Source organism: Rutilus rutilus (assembly GCF_951802725.1).
Source record: "Rutilus rutilus genome assembly, chromosome: 15".
NCBI classification, from domain to species: domain Eukaryota; kingdom Metazoa; phylum Chordata; class Actinopteri; order Cypriniformes; family Leuciscidae; genus Rutilus; species Rutilus rutilus.
Genome location: NC_140220.1, coordinates 5,875,995 through 5,902,169, shown reverse-complemented (window position 1 = coordinate 5,902,169; position 26,175 = coordinate 5,875,995). Strand labels below are relative to the sequence as shown.

General features: G+C 36.9%; 1 protein-coding gene and 1 long non-coding RNA gene across 2 annotated transcripts; one reads left to right on the top strand and one right to left on the bottom strand.

The window, feature by feature from the left end:
• The first annotated feature begins 2,217 nt into the window (after positions 1-2,217).
• LOC311304452 lies at positions 2,218-3,915 on the top strand. The gene is made up of 4 exons (XR_014629927.1): positions 2,218-2,737; positions 2,849-2,897; positions 3,091-3,275; positions 3,543-3,915. It is a non-coding gene; the product is annotated as an uncharacterized lncRNA (long non-coding RNA).
• A 4,767-nt stretch (positions 3,916-8,682) lies between these two features.
• Positions 8,683-9,717, bottom strand: LOC311304358 (trace amine-associated receptor 4-like; the record flags this gene model as incomplete). Its single annotated transcript, XM_084431316.1, has 1 exon — positions 8,683-9,717. One exon carries the CDS (start codon positions 9,715-9,717, stop codon positions 8,683-8,685), a length of 1,035 nt encoding a protein of 344 aa, XP_084287442.1.
• Between the last annotated feature and the right edge of the window lie 16,458 nt (positions 9,718-26,175).

The following is a 26,175-nucleotide window of genomic DNA, read 5'->3' as shown; positions in this document are numbered from 1 at the left end:
GCAATACATTCATGTTGGTTGTGTTATGTTTACCCTAAGGGGGGTTATTGCTGCTCTCCCTACTCTTATCCATGCTAGGCCACATGGATGCGCAGGGAGTTCTTGCCCAGAATAGAACCATACCAACAATCCAAACTGTATACTAATTGTCAATTGTATTTGACAATAGTGGTCCCCCAGTCTAGGGGTCAGGGAGGCAGTAACAAGGACGTTTGTAACAGTTTGACAACAACAGGCAACCAAGAACTCTCCTCTCCTGTTCCAGCACTCCACAAAAAAAAAAAAAAAATAAATAAATAACACAGATTTTTAGAAACACTCAAGTGACTTTATTTGGATTAGTCCAAAGTACAAAAAAGGGGACGCATAAAAGAAGCTTCAGGACGGGACAAGGCCCAAACAATAAACATAAAGTTCTGACTTTCCCATTTGTTAAACTCATGTTTCCATTTGAAATGAGATTTATGACACTAAGCATTATGTATACTATTTTCAGGTATGCATATTTTCACTTAACAGTTTCACTTGGAAAATGTTAATTTATCTTGTGATTGAAATAGTAACTTAATTTACATTATTATGTTTTGTAAGATGGAACAAAAATAGAAGAACTTCCCTGTTCCAGGGAAAATAAATCATTAGTGAACAGACAACAAACAAATATTAATTGTACACTAAATTAAGTCTGAAAGTTGTTTAAAGGGATAGTTCACTTTGAAAATAAATTTTGGTATGTTTTAGCTTACCTCAAGGGCATCCAAGATGTAGGTGTCTTTTTTTCCGCAGTAGTTTCAATTTGGATATTTTTAGGTCATTGATGGCCTAAGACACGAAACGAGCGGTTTGTGTGAGAAAACGAACAGTATTTATATCGTTGTTATCTCTTGAAAACAGCACATGTCCAAATGATCTGACGGCGCGGGCGGGTATAGATATATACATAGATGTCGCCTTGGCTACTGCAGTTCATTGGAACGAAACCGTAGCCTAGCGACATCTAGTGTATACATCTATACCCGCTCGCGGGCGGGTATAGATGTATACACTAGATGTCACCTTCGCTACTGCAGTTCATTGGAACGAAACCGTAGCCAAGGCGACATCTATGTATATATCTATACCCGCCCGCGCCGTCAGATCATTTGGACATGTGCTGTTTTCAAGAGATAACAACGATATAAATACTGTTCGTTTTCTCACACAAACCGCTCGTTTCGTGTCTTAGGCCATCAATGTGTACTTACGATGGGGAATTGTTTAATTTGGACGATGGGGAATTGTTTTAATTTGGACTTTGTGCATGCTCTTTGAGACAGACCTGCATTATATGACTGACAGACAAGAACGGTTTGACCTAAAAATATAAAAATTGAAACTACTGCGGAAACAAAGACACCTACATCTTGGATGCCCTTGAGGTAAGCTAAAACATATCAAAAATTAATTTCAAAGTGAACTATCCCTTTAAGTTGCAGCACTGCAGTAATTGTCTAGTAACAGAGTATGTTTTGTTTTCTCAGATTGAGATCTGATTTAAACAATGGACAATATTACTAATATAGAAAATAAGTATCAAACTATTGATATCTTTTCATTTCCTAATGCAAATCTATACTCTTATGGGATTGAATTAAATATCCCATATTTTGCTTCACATTTTCATTTGAATAAAACTTTAGATGACAGTTTTAAAAAATTAGAATCTACATCTGGTCCTTTAGTTATCCAAAATGGCAAAATTATGCCGAATAACACTGTAAAATTGAAACAACAGTTTCCCTGTATTATTTTACTTTGGCCATTAGATGGGAAAAGTGAGATCAGGACAGGCCAAGGGTTTTATTTCAGACACAAGTGTATCATGACGGCCAAACACGTTTTAGGATATAAGGATCTAAAAAGTTTTAAAATATTTGCCCTTTTCCCAACTTTGCTTAATTGCTTAATATTCAAATGTTATAATACCTTACCTTACTCGCCAAATAGATATTTTGTAAATCAGGATATTGCTTTAATTCAATTACAAGGATGTTTAGATCCACTACAAAACATAAAAATAGGCGAGCTGCGTGAAAATGACAATTTATATTTTTACACTCGAGAGTCAGGGTGTTTCGTTAAAAAATCCTGCAGAATCATTAAAACCCCAAATTTAGACATGAAAAAGAAAACTACTGAATTTGTTATTTCTATAGCAGGCAAAGAAGGAGACAGTGGAACTCCTATTTTTTCAAGCTACATGTGTTGGATTATATATTGGGGCTTTCAAAGCAAACAACTCATCAAAACTTTTGGAATATGGCAGAGCTTTACAATTTTATAGAAATGTTATTGAAAAAAAGCTCATGACTTCATTTTTTCAGTACCTAAATTTCCCAAATTACTTTTTAATTAATTACCTAACTTATTTTAAAAAACCTTTTCATTACTTTAAAATTAAATTTGATTAATGTTTTTATTAATCAAGAACAAGAAAATATTTTAATTTCTATAATGTTATAAAGCCCTTCTATAAAGGCTAGCGCTGCTTATATGCTCTGGCAGTTAATTGAAAGATTAGACAGGTTCACTCCTCCCGTAATTATGTTTAGGAACTTCACTTAAAGTATTTACAGATATTTGTCAGCGAGGAACTGTAACCTAATTGGCATGGTTACAGTTCTTGTAGCAAGTAATATTGTCCATTGTTTGGCAACTATCCGGAGAGAGATCTTGTGTCTTACCACATTAAAACCTTGTAAGTATTTTACTAATAAATATTGTTTAAAAGACATTTTGTAGAATAATTTACTACTATTAATTTACTATCACAGGACAAAAGTGTATTAAATAATCTAAATGTTTACAGGTGTCGTATGGAGCAGGTGGAATCTTCATCAAGCTGTCTTGAAGCCTTGGTAAGGCAACTTTCATCAGAAATACCCACTTAGTAAACAGCAGAACTGATTTAAATGTTGAGATATAAATTATTACTTATTGTTTGGGATTTTTTTTCATCTCTTCTATTAGTGTTATTTTGGTGTGAAACCAGATTTTAAGGAAATCTTGCAGGACCATTATTGAACCTTGTCAAAATGCATTAAATTAAAGATAACTGATAAATAAGTGAAAAGATGTGTTTCAAGATATATCTTCAAGATACCTCCCACCTCCACACTGCATACGTCACGTCTGGGTCCAAATATAATCACATGATCTTTCTTCGTTAAATGGAATCTCATACCTGCTGTAAAAACAATGCTACCAGGAGAGAGATCGTGTCTTAACCCACACAAGTAAGTATTTCAATCAAATATTGCAGACAAAAAATAAATAAATAAAACTAATCAAATGTTTTTTTTATTCTACTAATTGCATAAAACCTGCACGAAAGCTTTTTCAATAAAAATATTTACATTTTGTAGTAATTACATTATTTGTGTTGAGTTTATGAGTGTCAGTTTTGGCACACAATTATCAGAAACTTTGCAAAGATTAATGATATAAAACATGTATGAATTATATTTTCCTAAACAAAATGGTAAATAACTATCTCTCTCTAGGAAAATAACACTGACTGCACCTCCCTCCATCTCTCAGAGTCACCAGAAAAATACAACCACCTACAACCATCACTTTTGGGTCAAGCCACAACCTTATAATCTCTTAATAATGCTTTGTTTCATTCTCAAGAACTTGTTTGCTCATCTTTGTTTCCAGTATCCATTTGTTCCTATGTTCCCGTTTGTCACTATAGTTACAATGGTTATTCCTGCACTTGCTGCTATTGCACTTCTGGTTAGACCTAAACTGCATTTCGTTGCCTTGTACCTGTACTTGTGTAACGACAATAAAGTTGAATCTAATCTAATCTAATCTAATCTATTCAAGTAACATTTTATCAATATCAAAACTGGAAAGGTGACTGTGGGGAGAAGTTGAGGGAGCATTTAAGGAGTGTCTCTCTCACTCTTAGTTAGAGAAAGAAAGGCTAGCTTTGTGCAATCATTGAGTGCTCCGTGAACTTTGATTTCTTATAAATCACTTCCAATAAAAAGTTTTTGATTCATTTCATTCTGGTCTGTCAGCATGCAGTTTATTTTGTAGCTTCTATATGTGGAAACACATGACAACCTTCTGTACTGGTTAGAAAATAAACTGTTAACTCAGCAAAATCCCCAGTGTTAAATTAACACTCTCAGTGTTTATTTGAGTCCACACTCAGAGTGTTATAAGTAACACTGAAGCAGTGTTAAAGTTAATGAGATAATCAAGTGATTAATTGAGTGATGATTGAGCATTATTGAAGAAGACACCTGATATTAACAAGCAGAATCACTGAAGGAGAAAATCGTAATTGGTATGTTACCATTATGGTGATCAGTGTTTGCTTTAGTTGGGCTGTTGAGCCTTAAATTCTTAACTTTTGATGTAGTTTGGCTGCTGTACCTGAGTTATAACAAACAAATGAACAAAGAGAAAATGTGATATGATGGTGTTGGTTGTGTTTTAAAATAATCATTATTTCACAATCATTTAACCTGAATCACTGAACTTATATAGAGCCCAATTTCTGAGTTAGATTTACTTTATTAATTATAGCAGTACTGTCCTTGAAAAGCATAATATTTGTAACTTTTACAATGTAATCCAAATAATTTTTCACATACAAAAAACTGTTTGTTTTTTTCAGACACAGACATCAAGAATCAGCCTGTGAATCTCAACAATGGTGACAATTATAAAACATGTTGCAGTGCATTCTGGGTGCCACCAATCAAAACTCATCCATGGCTCCCATCATGCTGCATAAATAAATATTGAGCTTATGGTCAGAGTTGATTGGTTTGTCACCATTGTTGAGATTCATACGCTAATTCTTGATGTCTGTGTGTGCCTACATAAAATACTTTTTAAGAAGTTTTTTTTTTTTTTTTTAATTGATTTGATCATTTGGATTTCTTTAAAAAGGCAAAAAATGGCATGTTCTACAAGGACAGTGTTGCTATAATCCATAAGGTAAACTTAACTCAGAAATTATGCTCTCAATGAGTTCAGTGATTCAGGCCAACTAATGATCATTTTAAAACACAACCAACACCATCAGATCACCTTTTCTCTTTGTTCATCTGGCTGTTATAACTGAATTACAGCAGCCAAACAAAATCTAAAGTTAAAAAAGTAAGGGTCAAGAGTCCAACTAAACTAAACACCGATCACCAGAATGGTGACCATTTTGAAAATTAATTTTCTCCTTCAGTGATTCTGCTTGTTAACATCAGATGTCCTCAATAATGGTCAATCATCACACAATTAATCACTTAATTATCTCATTAACTTTAACACTGCTTCAGTATTACTTATAACACTCTGAGTGTGGACACATATAAACACTGAGCAGAGATAGGAATCATTTAATTTACCCAAACAGGTTTCTATATTAATAAAAACTTAAGGCACTGCTTTTATATTACATCATTTACCCAAATCATAAACCTGACCCCCTTCTCTTCCCCAAATCCTACACTGTAAAACATTTCTAACCCTCCCAAATCAAAAATTTCAAGTGACCGATAACATCTAAATTTTTCAATTGGCCCAAGTGAAATTCTTGTTGCAATAGTCTGTTAACATTAGCCTGGTTCTACTAGACTCTCGTACATTTCATTTGTACAGAGAGTCTGGCCTCTCTCCATTGAGAAACGTTTACTTCCTTGTAGGCAGGTTCTCTGTTAAAGTTCAAAACTATTGGATCTGCCCAGAGTCACTCAGGATCTGCCATAGCCAATCGCTAACGTGTGGTCGTAACGTAATGTCATGCGCCGAAACCGGCCGGAAACAACAAGTCCGAATGATCAGAGGATTATGTTTAGAATAAGATGTCTGTCTTTTATAAAGTTTATAAAGCGACGAGAATACTTTTTGTGCGCAAAAACAAACAAAAATAACGACTTTATTCCACTATTCATTTCCTTCTCTCTGTGCCTCGAGTCTTTTCACGTAGAGCAGCGCGTCTGTGTTGTACGTCACCAGAGCCCGTCTACGGAGAGCCTGGCCACTCCCTATTAAGCCCTATTGTACCGAATTTTGGTTGTAGTACCACCAGAGTTCCACTGGGGGCGCTCGCCATGAGTGCAAAATGAATGGGAATCAATGGGGCTAGACGGTTAAATTTGTCTCTTTCACCCGATTGCCGTTGAGAAATCTCAGATGTGATTGTAGATTTTGCAAGTTCAACATGGGTTTTAGGTCGAAAGTTGAATGAACGAGTACTTATGTCGTTTTGATTTCTTACAGGTTGAGTTGTTGTTGCCCATAACACGCTAGCATTCTGCTAATGACGTCAGCATTCTGACGTCATTGACATTTTGAAAGACTTTTTAAAGCAAATAAGTGACTCTAAAAAATCTAACACCCAGCAATGTGTAATTTCTTTGCATCTCCTTTCGAATACAACATTCAAATTACTAGACAAAAAATTATATCCTGAGAAAAGTGGATTTTGAGGGGTATACCGCCATTGACCTCCATTCATTCTGCACTCGTCCTGTGAGCGCCCTCATATGGAATCAGAGTGGAACTGCAACCAGTTCAGAAGCCGGAAGTGTAGTGAGAGTGAAACTTCTCGCCATATTAGACATTCTCTGACGTCACACTATTGGCCGACGCCAGTCATGTGTGTGATCACATCAACGTCATCGTTCTCAGCCACTCCCTCTGTTCGCTGATTGGTCCTACAAAAAATTGATTTCTGGAAACCTAAGAATATACAGCAGTCCCAGACGTAGTACTGAAGGAAAATGAAATTGAGCGGAAGTGCGTAGGAGGGCGCAGCCAGGCTATGTTAACATTGGCTCAATGAGAAATAATACGTCAGACTAAGTGAAAAATGTAGATGTTATCGGTCACTTGAAATTTTTGACTTGGGGATGTAATTTTTTTTTTACAGTGTAACCATTATTAACTATAATTACCCATGTTACCCATTAACCATAGATTTATCTTTGTCACTTTCTTACCCTTTTTGGCCCAGGAGAAGATCCCAATCATATTGTTGTAATCAGTGGACAGAGAAAGATTGACCTCTACAAAGTCCACCAGATACTGTCATAGCGTTTTGTTGTTTTAACAGATTCATTCAAAGTAGCATATATTCTGATCCACCAGATGGAGACAAAAAAGACTCTTTTAAATGTATAATTTGTACAAATGTATTCGGATCAGCGCAACATTAAAACCACTGATAGGTGAAGTGAATAACTTTGATTATTGGTCTATCATTACAACGGCACCTGTTGAGAGGTAAGACCTACTAGGCAGCAAGTGAACAGTCAGTTCTTGAATTTCACGTGTTAGAAGCAAGGAAAATGGGCAAGTGAAAAGCTCAGAGTTTGACAAGGGTCAAATAGAGATGGCTATGACTGGATCAGAGCATCTCCGAAACGGCAGGTCTTTCCTGGAGTTCCTGGTATGCAGTGGTTAGTACCTATCAAAATTGATGCAAGGAAGGGCAACCAGTGAACTGGCTTCAGGGTCATGAGTACCCAAGGCTCATTGATGCACATGGAGAACGAAGACTACCCTTACGCAAAGAAAATATATTTCCTAATATATCAATGATCAATATATTAAATTATTCAACGGTATATTAGAAAATATACAGAACAATATACTGTGTAAATCTATTACAATATATTTAATAATACATAAGGAATTGCCGCTTTCAAATAAAAGAAATATGTGATCATATATTTAGCCTACTTATATATCATAATGTACGTAATTTTATATTCAGTAATTCACAAATAACAAATAGATGTACATGTGATAATACATGGTACTGCATGTGTATAAATATATTGAACATATATATATGTATAACTCATGCAGTACATATATACACACATATAGAATATATAATGTAATATATTTCTTATATTTTATAAGTATTTATGGTAACCTCAAAAACTCACACATACCAGAAACCCTTTTAAATTCCAAAATAATACAACTTAAATCACTAACAGATCTCCCCCTATATTAGTATTGAGCAAAACACGTGAAATAACACTTAATTTGAACATTTACTCTCCTTTAACAGTCAGAAGCAAAGCATGCTGGGAACTAGAAATCTGTTGTAGCAACTGATTGTAACTCATTCCGTGAATGTGTGTATGTGTGTACACACATTGACATTTAAATGGGAACATGTATGTGTAATATATGTACACAACAAAGGATATAACTTTATGAATATTACATGTAATGCTATTTTTGTCTTTATTTCTAAATATTTTATATGTATCAATATATAGCCATACATAGTCAATGCATGTATTGCAGTATATTGAAAAATATAAGCAGTAGTTTCCCATATATGGAAATGTATTAAGTAATATATCACATTATATTTTGCAGTATATTCCCATATATTTTTGTTACGTAAGGGTAGTCTGTCCAATCATACATTAGTTTTTGTATCCGAATCAAAATAGCACACTTCACTTTTTCGATATTTCAGTCTCGTCCTGTTTAATTTTAAGACAATACTGTCTAATATTTGTGATGGTTAGAAAATGCATGCCATTTCAAATAATTTTTCACAATAGCATTAACATGTTTACAATTAATAAACCAAGTTACAATTATTTATTCATGGATGGACTAGCATTAAAAGATGTATAAAAGTCAATATGATAATATTCATTCAAGCATCAAGGTGTTTGAGCTATTGAAGTCACAGATATAAGTGGATATGAGAATCTTAAAGGCTTTCTGAAAGCGTGGATAGAAAAAACCATAGATCAATGGGTTACAAGTGGAGTTAAAGTATCCAAACCAAACCAAAGCATCAAAAACATCAACAGGAGTCACGAAATTGAGGAAAGGATCAACAGCAGTGGCGGTAAAAAAAGGCAGCCAGCAGATGCAAAAAACACCCATGACAATGGCCAGAGTTTTCGCTGCTTTTCCTTCTCTTTGTGAAGAGCTTTGGCTCTTCAACCCTCCTGCTGCCGCCACAGTCACTCTTTCTGACATAACCTTTGCATGTTTTCTTGCAACATGGAAGATTTTCATATACAGAGAGCTCATGATTGTCACAGGGAGGAAGAATGTGAGAATTGGACATATAAGACCCCACTCTTTGTTAAAAAACAGAACACAACTTCCCACACAGTAAACCTGCATGATAAATGACTCTAAGCCAATTGTGTTCACACCTGAAAACACAATAGAAAAACTGTAAAGAAATGAAAACAGCCACGCGAAGGTAGTAAATACAGCCACAATGTTGTTTGTGACCCTTATTTTGTACCTTAAAGGATCACAAACGGCCCAGTACCTGTCAACAGATATTAAACTGAGATGTAATTTAGAAGAAATGCTGAAAGTCATGTCCAAACTAGAATGCACTTTACACACAAAATCTCCCAGATACCAGCAGCCTTCAACAGATCGCACCATGCTGTACGGCATGACCAAAGAGCCCAGCAGACAATCACTGGCAGCCAGACACCAAACGATCATGTGAGTTGGAGACTGTAGATGTTTGAAGTGAGAGATGGAGATGATGATCAGCAGATTCCCAAAAACTGTTATGAGGATCATCAGCACCATGAAAACATACAATGCCACTTTAACTACAGTAAGACGGTGAGCTCTCGGACAGGAGTCTGGCAAGAGTGGATAGCAGAGAAGCACATTCTCAGAGTAAATGTCAGTTTCATTTGAGGTCATTACGAAGATATAAACTGATATGCAGGATCAAAAAACAATATTTCCTTTGTAAAAGTAAAAAATAGAATCCCACGGATATCGTTGAAACTCTGAAGGGAATCAACCACAGTCAGATAGAGACCAAAAAACAAAGAAAATATACAGTACATGCACATAAGGAACTACATAGTCTATGGATTCAGCAGCTCAGTTTGAGCTATATATACAGTTTACTCAGGTTCCAAAACAGATAACGCCCTGACTCTCATAAACATATTTGAATATGATAACAATGGTGCTGTAACTAATCGAGGTACATAAGGCGCCCCCAGGTGGCCACACAAATTACAATCTATCTATCTATCTATTTATCTATCTATCATTCTGTTTTATTTTTTAATTCCCACCTAGGAGCACACCACAAATTTAGCCCATGAGCAAACGAAAAAGGGCAAAAACTGAGGTGAGAAAGACCAGATATCATCTTATCTCAAAATCAGTTTCATCAGTAAATATGGAAATACTGTACTATTCAGTGGGATTTGGATTATTTACGTGTATGAACTGGAATGAGAATTTGTATATAACACGTAATTTCTAAATGTCAATATGATATATGCTTTTAATAATTTCCCCTTTTAATTTAGTAGAATGTAAGTTTTGACTATATAATTTTCTTCGGCTATAGAGTGCTGCAGTGATGAAACATTTTTGCAGGCCAACCCAGAAGTTCACATCACCCTCGAACATCGGCTTGGGTCTTCTGACGTCGCACTGCCAGCTGAAGCTGATGCTAGGCTGCATCCCAGACCCTTATATTTATTGAAATTAGTTTGTATAAAGTTTGTTTTGTTAAAAGGTGGGAGTTTGTCAATCTGAATGTGGAAGATATCACCTTTTGACACTTACCTATTAATGGTGCCCGAAAAAAGGGGTGGAGTCTGGCCTTTAAAAGCAGCAGCCAGACTCCAGAACAGGATTTGTTTACCAAGTCGAGCCAACGTGCTACTGCGGAGTCATGAGCTATAACTATATCGTATATTGTGGATACTTGTGAGTTTTTGTACATATTCATCTAGTTAAATCTTTGATTTATTTTGTTTTATTATTGTTGTTTTGTTACTTTGTTTTATGCCTACACCTTACTCTGAAGAGTGCTACGGGTTGAGCCATCATTTTTATAAATTTTTATAAAACACGTAACACGTCCAAAAAACGAGTAGACTCTAGGTGACTCGAGGTGACCCGGCCAAAGGTCTATTGCATTACAGATGGGTTCAGAATGGAGTTGGCCAATGCTCAGTTGAAGGGGTCCGATACTGTGACGCACACAGTTCTTGCTTAATGAACCAATCTGGTTCAGCTGTCGAAATCCGTTCCCCCACCCCAATGATGAGAGATGTCGATGTATCGGCTTAAAATATGCTTATTCTATTCTGTGTGTGGATGGAGCTTAAACAGCATCAATTTGATAAATATTAGAACCTCAGTTCTATCAGTTTAAAGAATATATTTTAGAACCTCATTGTGTAAGGAACATAGGGGGAACAGAATCCGACGGCAAATAATTCAGCTGTCGAAATCCGTTCCCCCATCCCATTGATGAGAGATGTTGATGTATCGGCTTAAAATATGCTTATTCTATTCTGTGTGTGGATGGAGCTTAAACAGCATCAATCTGATAAACATTAGAACCTCAGTGTGTCAGAAAAAAAAAACAGCTGTCAGAATCCGTTCCCCCACTCCCATTATGGGAGGTGTTGATGTAATGGCTTAAAAAATGCTGATTTTATTTTTGTGTGTGATGGAGCTTAACTTGCAACAGTTTAAAGTATATTTTTTTTTGCCTTTTATTATGATAGGACAGTATAGTATCAAGAAAGTTTGACGAACCGGGACTTGAACTCGGGTCGTAATAAGCTGAAAAACAATGAATGCAAATGCAGAGTGTACTGCCCACTAGGCTATTGGGTTTTGTAATTAACTGAAATGTGATAAATATTAGAACCTCATTGTGTAAGAAACATAGGGGGAACAGAATCCGACGGCAAATAGTTCAGCTGTCGAAATCCGTTCCCCCACTCCCATTATGAGAGGTGTTGATGTAATGACTTAAAACATGCTGATTTTATTTTTGTGTGTGGATGGAGCTTAAACAGCATCAATTTGATAAATATTAGAACCTCAGTGTGTCAGAAATATGGGGGGAACAGAATCCGACGGCAAAAAACCCCCAGCTGTCGCAATCCGTTCCCCCGCTCCCATTATGGGAGGTGTTGATGTAATGGCTTAAAAAATGCTGATTTTATTTTTGTTTGTGGATGGAGCTTAACTTGCATCAATATTTTTTTTCGCCTTTTATTATGATAGGACAGTATAGTATCAAGAAAGTTTGACGAACCGGGACTTGAACTCGGGTCGTAATAATCTGAAAAACAATGAATGCTAGTGCAGAGTGTACTGCCCACTAGGCTATTCAGTTTTGTAATTAGCTGAAATGTGATAAATATTAGAACCTCATTGTGTAAGAAACATAGGGGGAACAGAATCCGACGGCAAATAGTTCAGCTGTCGAAATCCGTTCCCCCACTCCCATTATGAGAGGTGATGATGTAATGACTTAAAACATGCTGATTTTATTTTTGTTTGTGGATGGAGCTTAACTTGCATCAGTTTAAAGAATATATTTTTTTGCCTTTTATTATGATAGGACAGTATAGTATCAAGAAAGTTTGACGAACCGGGACTTGAACTCGGGTCGCCCAAAGCTAAAAAAAAAATATTGTCAGGGCACTGACCACTAGGCTATTGAGGTTAGCAATTTGACACAATTTGATACATATTAGAACCTCCTTGTGTAAGAAACATACACTGTAAAAAATAATTCTGTGGCTTAGTAAATATTACAGAAATTTTTAACTTTATTAACTTAATAAAATCTCTGAATATCGTTTATTTGATTGTTTGAGTTAAACATACCAAAATAATTGAGTAAAAATCCAACAGTTAATTTTATCTAAAATTTACAGATATATTTAAGTTTTTTTCAATAAAATGATTTAGTATTTGACTAACCAATTATTTCTTTATAATATACTTAATATATTTGTGAAATTTCTATCAAAATATTCGAGAATGTTGAATTAAACTGATCTGTTTCAAGAAACAAAAAAATTACTTAATTCAAATCAATATTATTAATATATTTAACACACTCTTAAAATTGAGTAAGTTTACTCAATTAAAACAACGCACCCCTCCCCCGCCCTCTGACCTGAGGACAGCTCGACGGTTGGTTGAGGGAGCGCGCGCTGTTTGAACTCTCCAGTCTCCAGACAACAGCTCTCTTCTCAGCGTCGCAGATTTTGTGCATTTCCTCTGTGAAATTCAGGTTGGTGTATGTTTTATTTTATCTATAAAATCTTTACTGTGCATATTTAATGCAAAACAACATACAGAGGCGTAATTTGACACCTAAACGAGAGTCGCGCCTGTCTTTTTGCGTGATTGAAACGCTTTGCATAAACACACGACTTCATTCCTAATGATGATGAATATAATTATTATCATTTTGATGATAAAATGTCCTCAGAACTGTCACTGTTTGTTTATTGGCAGGTTGTGTCAGTCGCTCGCAGTATCTTTCGGCTGTGACTGAGTGAAACGCAGGACGGCGGTATGAAGTTCGAAGTTCACCCGCAGAGGCGAGTCCGTCTCCGGCGCGAGGACCAGCGCAGATTCGGTGGATATTGGATAACAGACTGGTTGATTACACTTGAATTAGGCTACCTGAATGTTTAAATATTTCATTTTTACTTGTTAAATAAGTTTAAATGCAGGCAAATACATGTTAAAAACAGTCTAAAATGTGCTGTATTGCTGTACTCATTGAAAATAAAGGCCAATGTCATGTATACTGCTGGTTGTCTGGAGTACTATTTTACAAAGGTTTAGAGAAAATAAAAAAATTAATATTACTCATTAATAAAAACAGTTAATATTACTCGTAAATATTGTTTTTTAAATGTTTAAATGTTAAATTATTTCTACTCAATTTTATTTGTTAATGTACCAGATGCAGTTACTCAGATTTACTTAATTTTTGTACTTGCATTTACTCAATTCATACAGTATATTTCATTGATTTCACAGCTTTAAAATTTACTCAATTTTTTTGAGTGTAAAAATGTTTCACCAATAAAATTGAGTAAATAATAGTTAAACTTTTTACAGTGTAGGGGGAACAGAATCCGACGGCAAATAGTTCAGCTGTCGAAATCCGTTCCCCCACCCCAATGATGAGAGATGTTGATGCATCGGCTTAAAATATGCTTATTCTATTCTGTGTGTGGATGGAGCTTAAACAGCATCAATTTGATAAATATTAGAACCTCAGTGTGTCAGAAATATGGGGGGAACAGAATCCGACGGCAAAAAAAACAGCTGTCAGAATCCGTTCCCCCACTCCCATTATGAGAGGTGTTGATGTAATGGCTTAAAAAATGCTGATTCTATTTTGTGTGTGGATGGAGCTTAACTTGCATCAGTTTAAAGAATATATTTTTTTGCCTTTTATTATGATAGGACAGTATAGTATCAAGAAAGTTTGACGAACCGGAACTTGAACTCGGGTCGCCCAAAGTAAAAAAAAAAAAATTGTCAGAGAAATGATCACTAGGCTATTGAGGCTAACAATTTGTTACAATTTGATAAATATTAGAACCTCATTGTGTAAGAAACATAGGGGGAACAGAATCCGACGGCAAATAGTTCAGCTGTCGAAATCCGTTCCCCCACCCCAATGATGAGAGATGTTGACACATCGGCTTAAAATATGCTTATTCTATTCTGTGTGTGGATGGATCTTAAACAGCATCAATTTGATAAATATTAGAACCTCAGTGTGTCAGAAATATGGGGGGAACAGAATCCGACGGCAAAAAAACCTGATGTCGGAATCCGTTCCCCCGCTCCCATTATGAGAGGTGTTGATGTAATGGCTTAAAAAATGCTGATTTTATTTTTGTTTGTGGATGGACCTTAACTTGCATCAATATATTTTTTTGCCTTTTATTATGATAGGACAGTATAGTATCAAGAAAATTTGACGAACCGGGACTTGAACTCGGGTCGCCCAAAGCTAAAAAAAAAATATTGTCAGGGCACTGACCACTAGGCTATTGAGGTTAGCAATTTGACACAATTTGATACATATTAGAACCTCCTTGTGTAAGAAACATAGGGGGAACAGAATCCGACGGCAAATAGTTCAGCTGTCGAAATCCGTTCCCCCACCCCAATGATGAGAGATGTTGATGCATCGGCTTAAAATATGCTTATTCTATTCTGTGTGTGGATGGAGCTTAAACAGCATCAATTTGACAAATATTAGAACCTCAGTGTGTCAGAAATATGGGGGGAACAGAATTCGACGGCAAAAAAAACAGCTGTCGGAATCCGTTCCCCCACTCCCATTATGGGAGGTGTTGATGTAATGGCTTAAAAAATGCTGATTTTATTTTTGTTTGTGGATGGAGCTTAAACAGCATCAATTTGATAAATATAAGAACCTCAGTGTGTCAGAAATATGGGGGGAACAGAATCCGATGGCAAAAAGAAAAACAGTTGTCAGAATCCGTTCCCCCACTCCTATTATGAGAGGTGTTGATGTAATGGCTTAAAAAATGCTGATTCTATTTTGTGTGTGGATGGAGCTTAACTTGCAACAGTTTAAAGAATATATTTTTTGCCTTTTATTATGATAGGAAAGTATAGTATCAAGAAAGTTCGATGACCCGGGACTTGAACTCGGGTCGCCCCAAAGCTAAAAAAAAATATTGTCAGGGGACTGACCACTAGGCTATTGAGGCTAGCAAAATGCTACAATTTAATAAATATTAGAACCTTATTGTGTAAGAAACATAGGGGGAACGGAATCCGACGGCAAATAAACAGCTGTCAGAATCCGTTCCCCCACTCCCATTATGAGAGTTGTTGATGTAATGACTTAAAAAATGCTGATTCTATTTTGTGTGTGGATGGAGCTTAACTTGCATCAGTTTAAAGAATATATTTTTTGCCTTTTATTATGATAGGAAAGTATAGTATCAAGAAAGTTCGACGACCCTGGACTTGAACTCGGGTTGCCCAAAGCTAAAAAAAATATTGTCAGGGTACTGACAAATAGGCTATTGAGACTAGTAACTTCCTTCAATTTGATAAATATTAGAACCTTATTGTGTAAGAAACATAGGGGGAACGGAATCCGACGGCAAAAATACAGCTGTCGGAATCCGTTCCCCCACTCCCATTATGAGAGGTGTTGATGTAATGGCTTAAAAAATGCTGATTCTATTTTTGTGAGTGTATGGAGCTTAAACAGCATCAATTTGATAAATATAAGAACCTCAGTGTGTCAGAAATATGGGGGGAACAGAATCCGACGGCAAAAAGAAAAACAGTTGTCAGAATCCGTTCCCCCACTCCTATTATGAGAGGTGTTGATGTAATGGCTTAAAAAATGCTGATTCTATTTTGTGTGTCGATGGAGCTTAACTTGCAACAGTTTAAAGAATATATTTTTTACCTTTCATTATGATAGGAAAGTATAGTATCAAGAAAGATCGATGACCCGGGACTTGAACTCGGGTCGCCCCAAAGCTAAAAAAAAATATTGTCAGGGGACTGACCACTAGGCTATTGAGGCTAACAAAATGCTACAATTTAATAAATATTAGAACCTTATTGTGTAAGAAACATAGGGGGAACGGAATCCGACGGCAAAAATACAGCTGTCGGAATCCGTTCCCCCACTCCCATTATGAGAGGTGTTGATGCAATGACTTAAAAAATGCTGATTCTATTTTGTGTGTGGATGGAGCTTAACTTGCATCAGTTTAAAGAATATATTTTTTGCCTTTTATTATGATAGGAAAGTATAGTATCAAGAAAGTTCGACGACCCTGGACTTGAACTCGGGTTGCCCAAAGCTAAAAAAAATATTGTCAGGGTACTGACAACTAGGCTATTGAGACTAGTAACTTCCTTCAATTTGATAAATATTAGAACCTTATTGTGTAAGAAACATAGGGGGAACGGACCGACGGCAAATAGTTCAGCTGTCGAAATCCGTTCCCCCACTCCCATTATGAGAGGTGTTGATGTAATGGCTTAAAAAATGCTGATTCTATTTTGTGTGTGGATGGAGCTTAACTTGCATCAGTTTAAAGAATATATTTTTTGCCTTTTATTATGATAGGAAAGTATAGTATCAAGAAAGTTTGACGACCCTGGACTTGAACTCGGGTTGCCCAAAGCTAAAAAAAATATTGTCAGGGTACTGACAAATAGGCTATTGAGACTAGTAACTTCCTTCAATTTGATAAATATTAGAACCTTATTGTGTAAGAAACATAGGGGGAACGGAATCCGACGGCAAATAGTTCAGCTGTCGAAATCCGTTCCCCCACTCCCATTATGAGAGGTGTTGATGTAATGGCTTAAAAAATGCTGATTCTATTTTGTGTGTGGATGGAGCTTAACTTGCATCAGTTTAAAGAATATATTTTTTGCCTTTTATTATGATAGGAAAGTATAGTATCAAGAAAGTTTGATGACCCGGGACTTGAACTCGGGTCGCCCCAAAGCTAAAAAAAATATATTGTCAGGGGACTGACCACTAGGCTATTGAGGGTAGCAAAATGCTACAATTTAATAAATATTAGAACCTTATTGTGTAAGAAACATAGGGGGAACGGAATCCGACGGCAAAAATACAGCTGTCGGAATCCGTTCCCCCACTCCCATTATGAGAGGTGTTGATGTAATGGCTTAAAAAATGCTGATTCTATTTTTGTGAGTGTATGGAGCTTAAACAGCATCAATTTGATAAATATAAGAACCTCAGTGTGTCAGAAATATGGGGGGAACAGAATCCGACGGCAAAAAGAAAAACAGTTGTCAGAATCCGTTCCCCCACTCCCATTATGAGAGGTGTTGATGTAATGGCTTAAAAAATGCTGATTTTATTTTTGTTTGTGGATGGAGCTTAACTTGCATCAATATTTTTTTTCGCCTTTTATTATGATAGGACAGTATAGTATCAAGAAAGTTTGACGAACCGGGACTTGAACTCGGGTCGTAATAATCTGAAAAACAATGAATGCTATTGCAGAGTGTACTGCCCGCTAGGCTATTCGGTTTTGTAATTAACTGAAATGTGATAAATATTAGAACCTCATTGTGTAAGAAACATAGGGGGAACAGAATCCGACGGCAAATAGTTCAGCTGTCGAAATCCGTTCCCCCACTCCTATTATGAGAGGTGTTGATGTAATGACTTAAAAGATGCTGATTTTATTTTTGTGTGTGGATGGAGCTTAAACAGCATCAGTTTAAAGAATATATTTTTTTTGCCTTTTATTATGATAGGACAGTATAGTATCAAGAAAGTTTGACGAACCGGGACTTGAACTCGGGTCGGAATAAGCTGAAAAACAAAGAATGCATGTGCAGAGTGTACTACCCACTAGGCTATTGGGTTTTGTAATTAACTGAAATGTGATAAATATTAGAACCTCATTGTGTAAGAAACATAGGGGGAACAGAATCCGACAGCAAATAGTTCAGCTGTCGAAATCCGTTCCCCCACCCCAATGATGAGAGATGTTGACACATCGGCTTAAAATATGCTTATTCTATTCTGTGTGTGGATGGAGCTTAAACAGCATCAATTTGATAAATATTAGAACCTCAGTGTGTCAGAAATATGGGGGGAACAGAATCCGACGCCCAAAAAAAACAGCTGTCGGAATCCGTTCCCCCACTCCCATTATGAGAGGTGATGATGTAATGGCTTAAAAAATGCTGATTTTATTTTTGTTTGTGGATGGAGCTTAACTTGCAACAGTTTAAAGAATATATTTTTTTGCCTTTTATTATGATAGGACAGTATAGTATCAAGAAAGTTTGACGAACCGGGACTTGAACTCGGGTCGGCCAAAGCTAAAAAAAAAATATTGCCAGGGCACTGACCACTAGGCTATTGAGGCTACCAATTTGACACAATTTGATACTTATTAGAACCTCCTTGTGTAAGAAACATAGGGGGAACAGAATCCGACGGCAAATAGTTCAGCTGTCGAAATCCGTTCCCCCACCCCAATGATGAGAGATGTTGATGCATCGGCTTAAAATATGCTTATTCTATTCTGTGTGTGGATGGATCTTAAACAGCATCAATTTGATAAATATTAGAACCTCAGAGTGTCAGAAATATGGGGGGAACAGAATCCGACGCCCCAAAAAAACAGTTGTCGGAATCCGTTCCCCCACTCCCATTATGAGAGGTGATGATGTAATGGCTTAAAAAATGCTGATTTTATTTTTTTTTGTGGATGGAGCTTAACTTGCAACAGTTTAAAGAATATATTTTTTTGCCTTTTATTATGATAGGACAGTATAGTATCAAGAAAGTTTGACAAACTGGGACTTGAACTCGGGTCGCCCAAAGCTAAAAAAAAAAATTGTCAGGGCACTGACCACTAGGATATTGAGGCTAGCAATTTGACACAATTTGATACATATTAGAACCTCCTTGTGTACGAAACATAGGGGGAACAGAATCCGACGGCAAATAGTTCAGCTGTCGAAATCCGTTCCCCCACCCCAATGATGAGAGATGTTGATGCATCGGCTTAAAATATGCTTATTCTATTCTGTGTGTGGATGGAGCTTAAACAGCATCAATTTGATAAATATTAGAACCTCAGTGTGTCAGAAATATGGGGGGAACAGAATCCGACGGCAAAAAAAACAGCTGTCAGAATCCGTTCCCCCACTCCCATTATGGGAGGTGTTGATGTAATGGCTTAAAAAATGCTGATTTTATTTTTGTTTGTGGATGGAGCTTAACTTGCATCAATATTTTTTTTCGCCTTTTATTATGATAGGACAGTATAGTATCAAGAAAGTTTGACGAACCGGGACTTGAACTCGGGTCGTAATAATCTGAAAAACAATGAATGCCAGTGCAGAGTGTACTGCCCACTAAGCTATTCAGTTTTGTAATTAGCTGAAATGTGATAAATATTAGAACCTCATTGTGTAAGAAACATAGGGGGAACAGAATCCGACGGCAAATAGTTCAGCTGTCGAAATCCGTTCCCCCACTCCCATTATGGGAGGTGATGATGTAATGGCTTAAAAAATGCTGATTTTATTTTTGTTTGTGGATGGAGCTTAACTTGCATCAGTTTAAAAAATATATTTTTTTGCCTTTTATTATGATAGGACAGTATAGTATCAAGAAAGTTTGACGAACCGGGACTTGAACTCGGGTCGGAATAAGCTGAAAAACAAAGAATGCAAGTGCACAGTGTACTACCCACTAGGCTATTGGGTTTTGTAATGAACTGAAATGTGATAAATATTAGAACCTCATTGTGTAAGAAACATAGGGGGAACAGAATCCGACAGCAAATAGTTCAGCTGTCGAAATCCGTTCCCCCACCCCAATGATGAGAGATGTTGATGTATCGGCTTAAAATATGCTTATTCTATTCTGTGTGTGGATGGAGCTTAAACAGCATCAATTTGATAAATATTAGAACCTCAGAGTGTCAGAAATATGGGGGGAACAGAATCCGACGGCAAAAAAACCCAGCTGTCGCAATCCGTTCCCCCGCTCCCATTATGGGAGGTGTTGATGTAATGGCTTAAAAAATGCTGATTCTATTTTTGTGAGTGTATGGAGCTTAAACAGCATCAATTTGATAAATATAAGAACCTCAGTGTGTCAGAAATATGGGGGGAACAGAATCCGATGGCAAAAAGAAAAACAGTTGTCAGAATCCGTTCCCCCACTCCCATTATGAGAGGTGTTGATGTAATGGCTTAAAAAATGCTGATTCTATTTTGTGTGTGGATGGAGCTTAACTTGCATCAGTTTAAAGAATATATTTTTTGCCTTTTATTATGATAGGAAAGTATAGTATCAAGAAAGTTCGATGACCCGGGACTTGAACTCGGGTCGCCCCAAAGCTAAAAAAAAATATTGTCAGGGGACTGACCACTAGGCTATTGAGGCTAGCAAAATGCTACAATTTAATAAATATTAGAACCTTATTGTGTAAGAAACATAGGGGGAACGGAATCCGACGGCAAAAAAACAGCTGTCAGAATTCGTTCCCCCACTCCCATTATGAGAGGTGTTGATGTAATGACTTAAAAAATGCTGATTCTATTTTGTGTGTGGATGGAGCTTAACTTGCATCAGTTTAAAGAATATATTTTTTGCCTTTTATTATGATAGGAAAGTATAGTATCAAGAAAGTTCGACGACCCTGGACTTGAACTCGGGTTGCCCAAAGCTAAAAAAAATATTGTCAGGGTACTGACAAATAGGCTATTGAGACTAGTAACTTCCTTCAATTTGATAAATATTAGAACCTTATTGTGTAAGAAACATAGGGGGAACGGAATCCGACGGCAAAAATACAGCTGTCGGAATCCGTTCCCCCACTCCCATTATGAGAGGTGTTGATGTAATGGCTTAAAAAATGCTGATTCTATTTTTGTGAGTGTATGGAGCTTAAACAGCATCAATTTGATAAATATAAGAACCTCAGTGTGTCAGAAATATGGGGGGAACAGAATCCGACGGCAAAAAGAAAAACAGTTGTCAGAATCCGTTCCCCCACTCCCATTATGAGAGGTGTTGATGTAATGGCTTAAAAAATGCTGATTCTATTTTGTGTGTCGATGGAGCTTAACTTGCAACAGTTTAAAGAATATATTTTTTACCTTTCATTATGATAGGAAAGTATAGTATCAAGAAAGTTCGATGACCCGGGACTTGAACTCGGGTCGCCCCAAAGCTAAAAAAAAATATTGTCAGGGGACTGACCACTAGGCTATTGAGGCTAGCAAAATGCTACAATTTAATAAATATTAGAACCTTATTGTGTAAGAAACATAGGGGGAACGGAATCCGACGGCAAAAAAACAGCTGTCGGAATCCGTTCCCCCACTCCCATTATGAGAGGTGTTGATGTAATGGCTTAAAAAATGCTGATTCTATTTTTGTGAGTGTATGGAGCTTAAACAGCATCAATTTGATAAATATAAGAACCTCAGTGTGTCAGAAATATGGGGGGAACAGAATCCGACGGCAAAAAGAAAAACAGTTGTCAGAATCCGTTCCCCCACTCCTATTATGAGAGGTGTTGATGTAATGGCTTAAAAAATGCTGATTCTATTTTGTGTGTCGATGGAGCTTAACTTGCAACAGTTTAAAGAATATGTTTTTTACCTTTCATTATGATAGGAAAGTATAGTATCAAGAAAGATCGATGACCCGGGACTTGAACTCGGGTCGCCCCAAAGCTAAAAAAAATATTGTCAGGGTACTGACAACTAGGCTATTGAGACTAGTAACTTCCTTCAATTTGATAAATATTAGAACCTTATTGTGTAAGAAACATCGGGGGAACGGAATCCGACGGCAAATAGTTCAGCTGTCGAAATCCGTTCCCCCACTCCCATTATGAGAGGTGTTGATGTAATGGCTTAAAAAATGCTGATTCTATATTTGTGAGTGTATGGAGCTTAAACAGCATCAATTTGATAAATATAAGAACCTCAGTGTGTCAGAAATATGGGGGGAACAGAATCCGACGGCAAAAAGAAAAACAGTTGTCAGAATCCGTTCCCCCACTCCCATTATGAGAGGTGTTGATGTAATGGCTTAAAAAATGCTTATTCTATTTTGTGTGTGGATGGAGCTTAACTTGCAACAGTTTAAAGAATATATTTTTTGCCTTTTATTATGATAGGAAAGTATAGTATCAAGAAAGTTCGATGACCCGGGACTTGAACTCGGGTCGCCCCAAAGCTAAAAAAAAATATTGTCAGGGGACTGACCACTAGGCTATTGAGGCTAACAAAATGCTACAATTTAATAAATATTAGAACCTTATTGTGTAAGAAACATAGGGGGAACAGAATCCGACGGCAAAAATACAGCTGTCGGAATCCGTTCCCCCACTCCCATTATGAGAGGTGTTGATGCAATGACTTAAAAAATGCTGATTCTATTTTGTGTGTGGATGGAGCTTAACTTGCATCAGTTTAAAGAATATATTTTTTGCCTTTTATTATGATAGGAAAGTATAGTATCAAGAAAGTTCGACGACCCTGGACTTGAACTCGGGTTGCCCAAAGCTAAAATAAATATTGTCAGGGTACTGACAACTAGGCTATTGAGACTAGTAACTTCCTTCAATTTGATAAATATTAGAACCTTATTGTGTAAGAAACATAGGGGGAACGGAATCCGACGGCAAATAGTTCAGCTGTCGAAATCCGTTCCCCCACTCCCATTATGAGAGGTGTTGATGTAATGGCTTAAAAAATGCTGATTCTATTTTTGTGAGTGTATGGAGCTTAAACAGCATCAATTTGATAAATATAAGAACCTCAGTGTGTCAGAAATATGGGGGGAACAGAATCCGACGGCAAAAAGAAAAACAGTTGTCAGAATCCGTTCCCCCACTCCCATTATGAGAGGTGTTGATGTAATGGCTTAAAAAATGCTGATTCTATTTTGTGTGTGGATGGAGCTTAACTTGCATCAGTTTAAAGAATATATTTTTTGCCTTTTATTATGATAGGAAAGTATAGTATCAAGAAAGTTCGATGACCCGGGACTTGAACTCGGGTCGCCCCAAAGCTAAAAAAAAAAAATTGTCAGGGGACTGACCACTAGGCTATTGAGGCTAACAAAATGCTACAATTTAATAAATATTAGAACATTATTGTGTAAGAAACATAGGGGGAACGGAATCCGACGGCAAAAATACAGCTGTCGGAATCCGTTCCCCCACTCCCATTATGAGAGGTGTTGATGTAATGACTTAAAAATTGCTGATTCTATTTTGTGTGTGGATGGAGCTTAACTTGCATCAGTTTAAAGAATATATTTTTTGCCTTTTATTATGATAGGAAAGTATAGTATCAAGAAAGTTCGACGACCCTGGACTTGAACTCGGGTTGCCCAAAGCTATAAAAAATATTGTCAGGGTACTGACAACTAGGCTATTGAGACTAGCAACTTCCTTCAATTTGATAAATACGGTATTAGAACCTTATTGTGTATGAAACATAGGGGGAACGGAATCCGACGGCAAATAGTTCAGCTGTCGAAATCCGTTCCCCCACTCCCATTATGAGAGGTGTTGATGTAATGGCTTAAAAAATGCTGATTCTATTTTGTGTGTGGATGGAGCTTAACTTGCAACAGTTTAAAGAATATATTTTTTGCCTTTTATTATGATAGGAAAGTATAGTATCAAGAAAGTTCGATGACCCGGGACTTGAACTCGGGTCGCCCCAAAGCTAAAAAAAAATATTGTCAGGGGACTGACCACTAGGCTATTGAGGCGAGTAAAATGCTACAATTTAATAAATATTAGAACCTTATTGTGTAAGAAACATAGGGGGAACGGAATCCGACGGCAAAAAAACAGCTGTCGGAATCCGTTCCCCCACTCCCATTATGAGAGGTGTTGATGTAATGGCTTAAAAAATGCTGATTCTATTTTTGTGAGTGTATGGAGCTTAAACAGCATCAATTTGATAAATATAAGAACCTCAGTGTGTCAGAAATATGGGGGGAACAGAATCCGACGGCAAAAAGAAAAACAGTTGTCAGAATCCGTTCCCCCACTCCCATTATGAGAGGTGTTGATGTAATGGCTTAAAAAATGCTGATTTTATTTTTGTTTGTGGATGGAGATTAACTTGCATCAATATTTTTTTTCGCCTTTTATTATGATAGGACAGTATAGTATCAAGAAACTTTGACGAACCGGGACTTGAACTCGGGTCGTAATAATCTGAAAAACAATGAATGCTATTGCAGAGTGTACTGCCCGCTAGGCTATTCGGTTTTGTAATTAGCTGAAATGTGATAAATATTAGAACCTCATTGTGTAAGAAACATAGGGGGAACAGAATCCGACGGCAAATAGTTCAGCTGTCGAAATCCGTTCCCCCACCCCAATGATGAGAGATGTTGATGCATCGGCTTAAAATATGCTTATTCTATTCTGTGTGTGGATGGAGCTTAAACAGCATCAATTTCATAAATATTAGAACCTCAGTGTGTCAGAAATATGGGGGGAACAGAATCCGACGCCCCAAAAAAACAGCTGTCGGAATCCGTTCCCCCACTCCCGTTATGAGAGGTGATGATGTAATGGCTTAAAAAATGCTGATTTTATTTTTGTTTGTGGATGGAGCTTAACTTGCAACAGTTTAAAGAATATATTTTTTTGCCTTTTATTATGATAGGACAGTATAGTATCAAGAAAGTTTGACAAACTGGGACTTGAACTCGGGTCGCCCAAAGCTAAAAAAAAAATATTGTCAGGGCACTGACCACTAGGCTATTGAGGCTAGCAATTTGACACAATTTGAGACATATTAGAACCTCCTTGTGTACGAAACATAGGGGGAACAGAATCCGACGGCAAATAGTTCAGCTGTCGAAATCCGTTCCCCCACCCCAATGATGAGAGATGTTGATGCATCGGCTTAAAATATGCTTGCTTATTCTATTCTGTGTGTGGATGGAGCTTAAACAGCATCAATTTGATAAATATAAGAACCTCAGTGTGTCAGAAATATGGGGGGAACAGAATCCGACGGCAAAAAAAACAGCTGTCAGAATCCGTTCCCCCACTCCCATTATGGGAGGTGTTGATGTAATGGCTTAAAAAATGCTGATTTTATTTTTGTTTGTGGATGGAGCTTAACTTGCATCAGTTTAAAGAATATATTTTTTTGCCTTTTATTATGATAGGACAGTATAGTATCAAGAAAGTTTGACGAGCCGGGACTTGAACTCGGGTCGTAATAAGCTGAAAAACAAAGAATGCAAGTGCAGAGTGTACTGCCCACTAGGCTATTGGGTTTTGTAAATAACTGAAATGTGATAAATATTAGAACCTCATTGTGTAAGAAACATAGGGGGAACAGAATCCGACGGCAAATAGTTCAGCTGTCGAAATCCGTTCCCCCACCCCAATGATGAGAGATGTTGATGTATCGGCTTAAAATATGCTTATTCTATTCTGTGTGTGGATGGAGCTTAAACAGCAACAATTTGATAAATATAAGAACCTCAGTGTGTCAGAAATATGGGGGGAACAGAATCCGACGCCCAAAAAAAACAGCTGTCGGAATCCATTCCCCCACTCCCATTATGAGAGGTGTTGATGTAATGGCTTAAAAAATGCTGATTTTATTTTTGTTTGTGGATGGAGCTTAACTTGCAACAGTTTAAAGAATATATTTTTTTGCCTTTTATTATGATAGGACAGTATAGTATCAAGAAAGTTTGACGAACCGGGACTTGAACTCGGGTCGCCCAAAGCTAAAAAAAAAATATTGTCAGGGCACTGACCACTAGGCTATTGA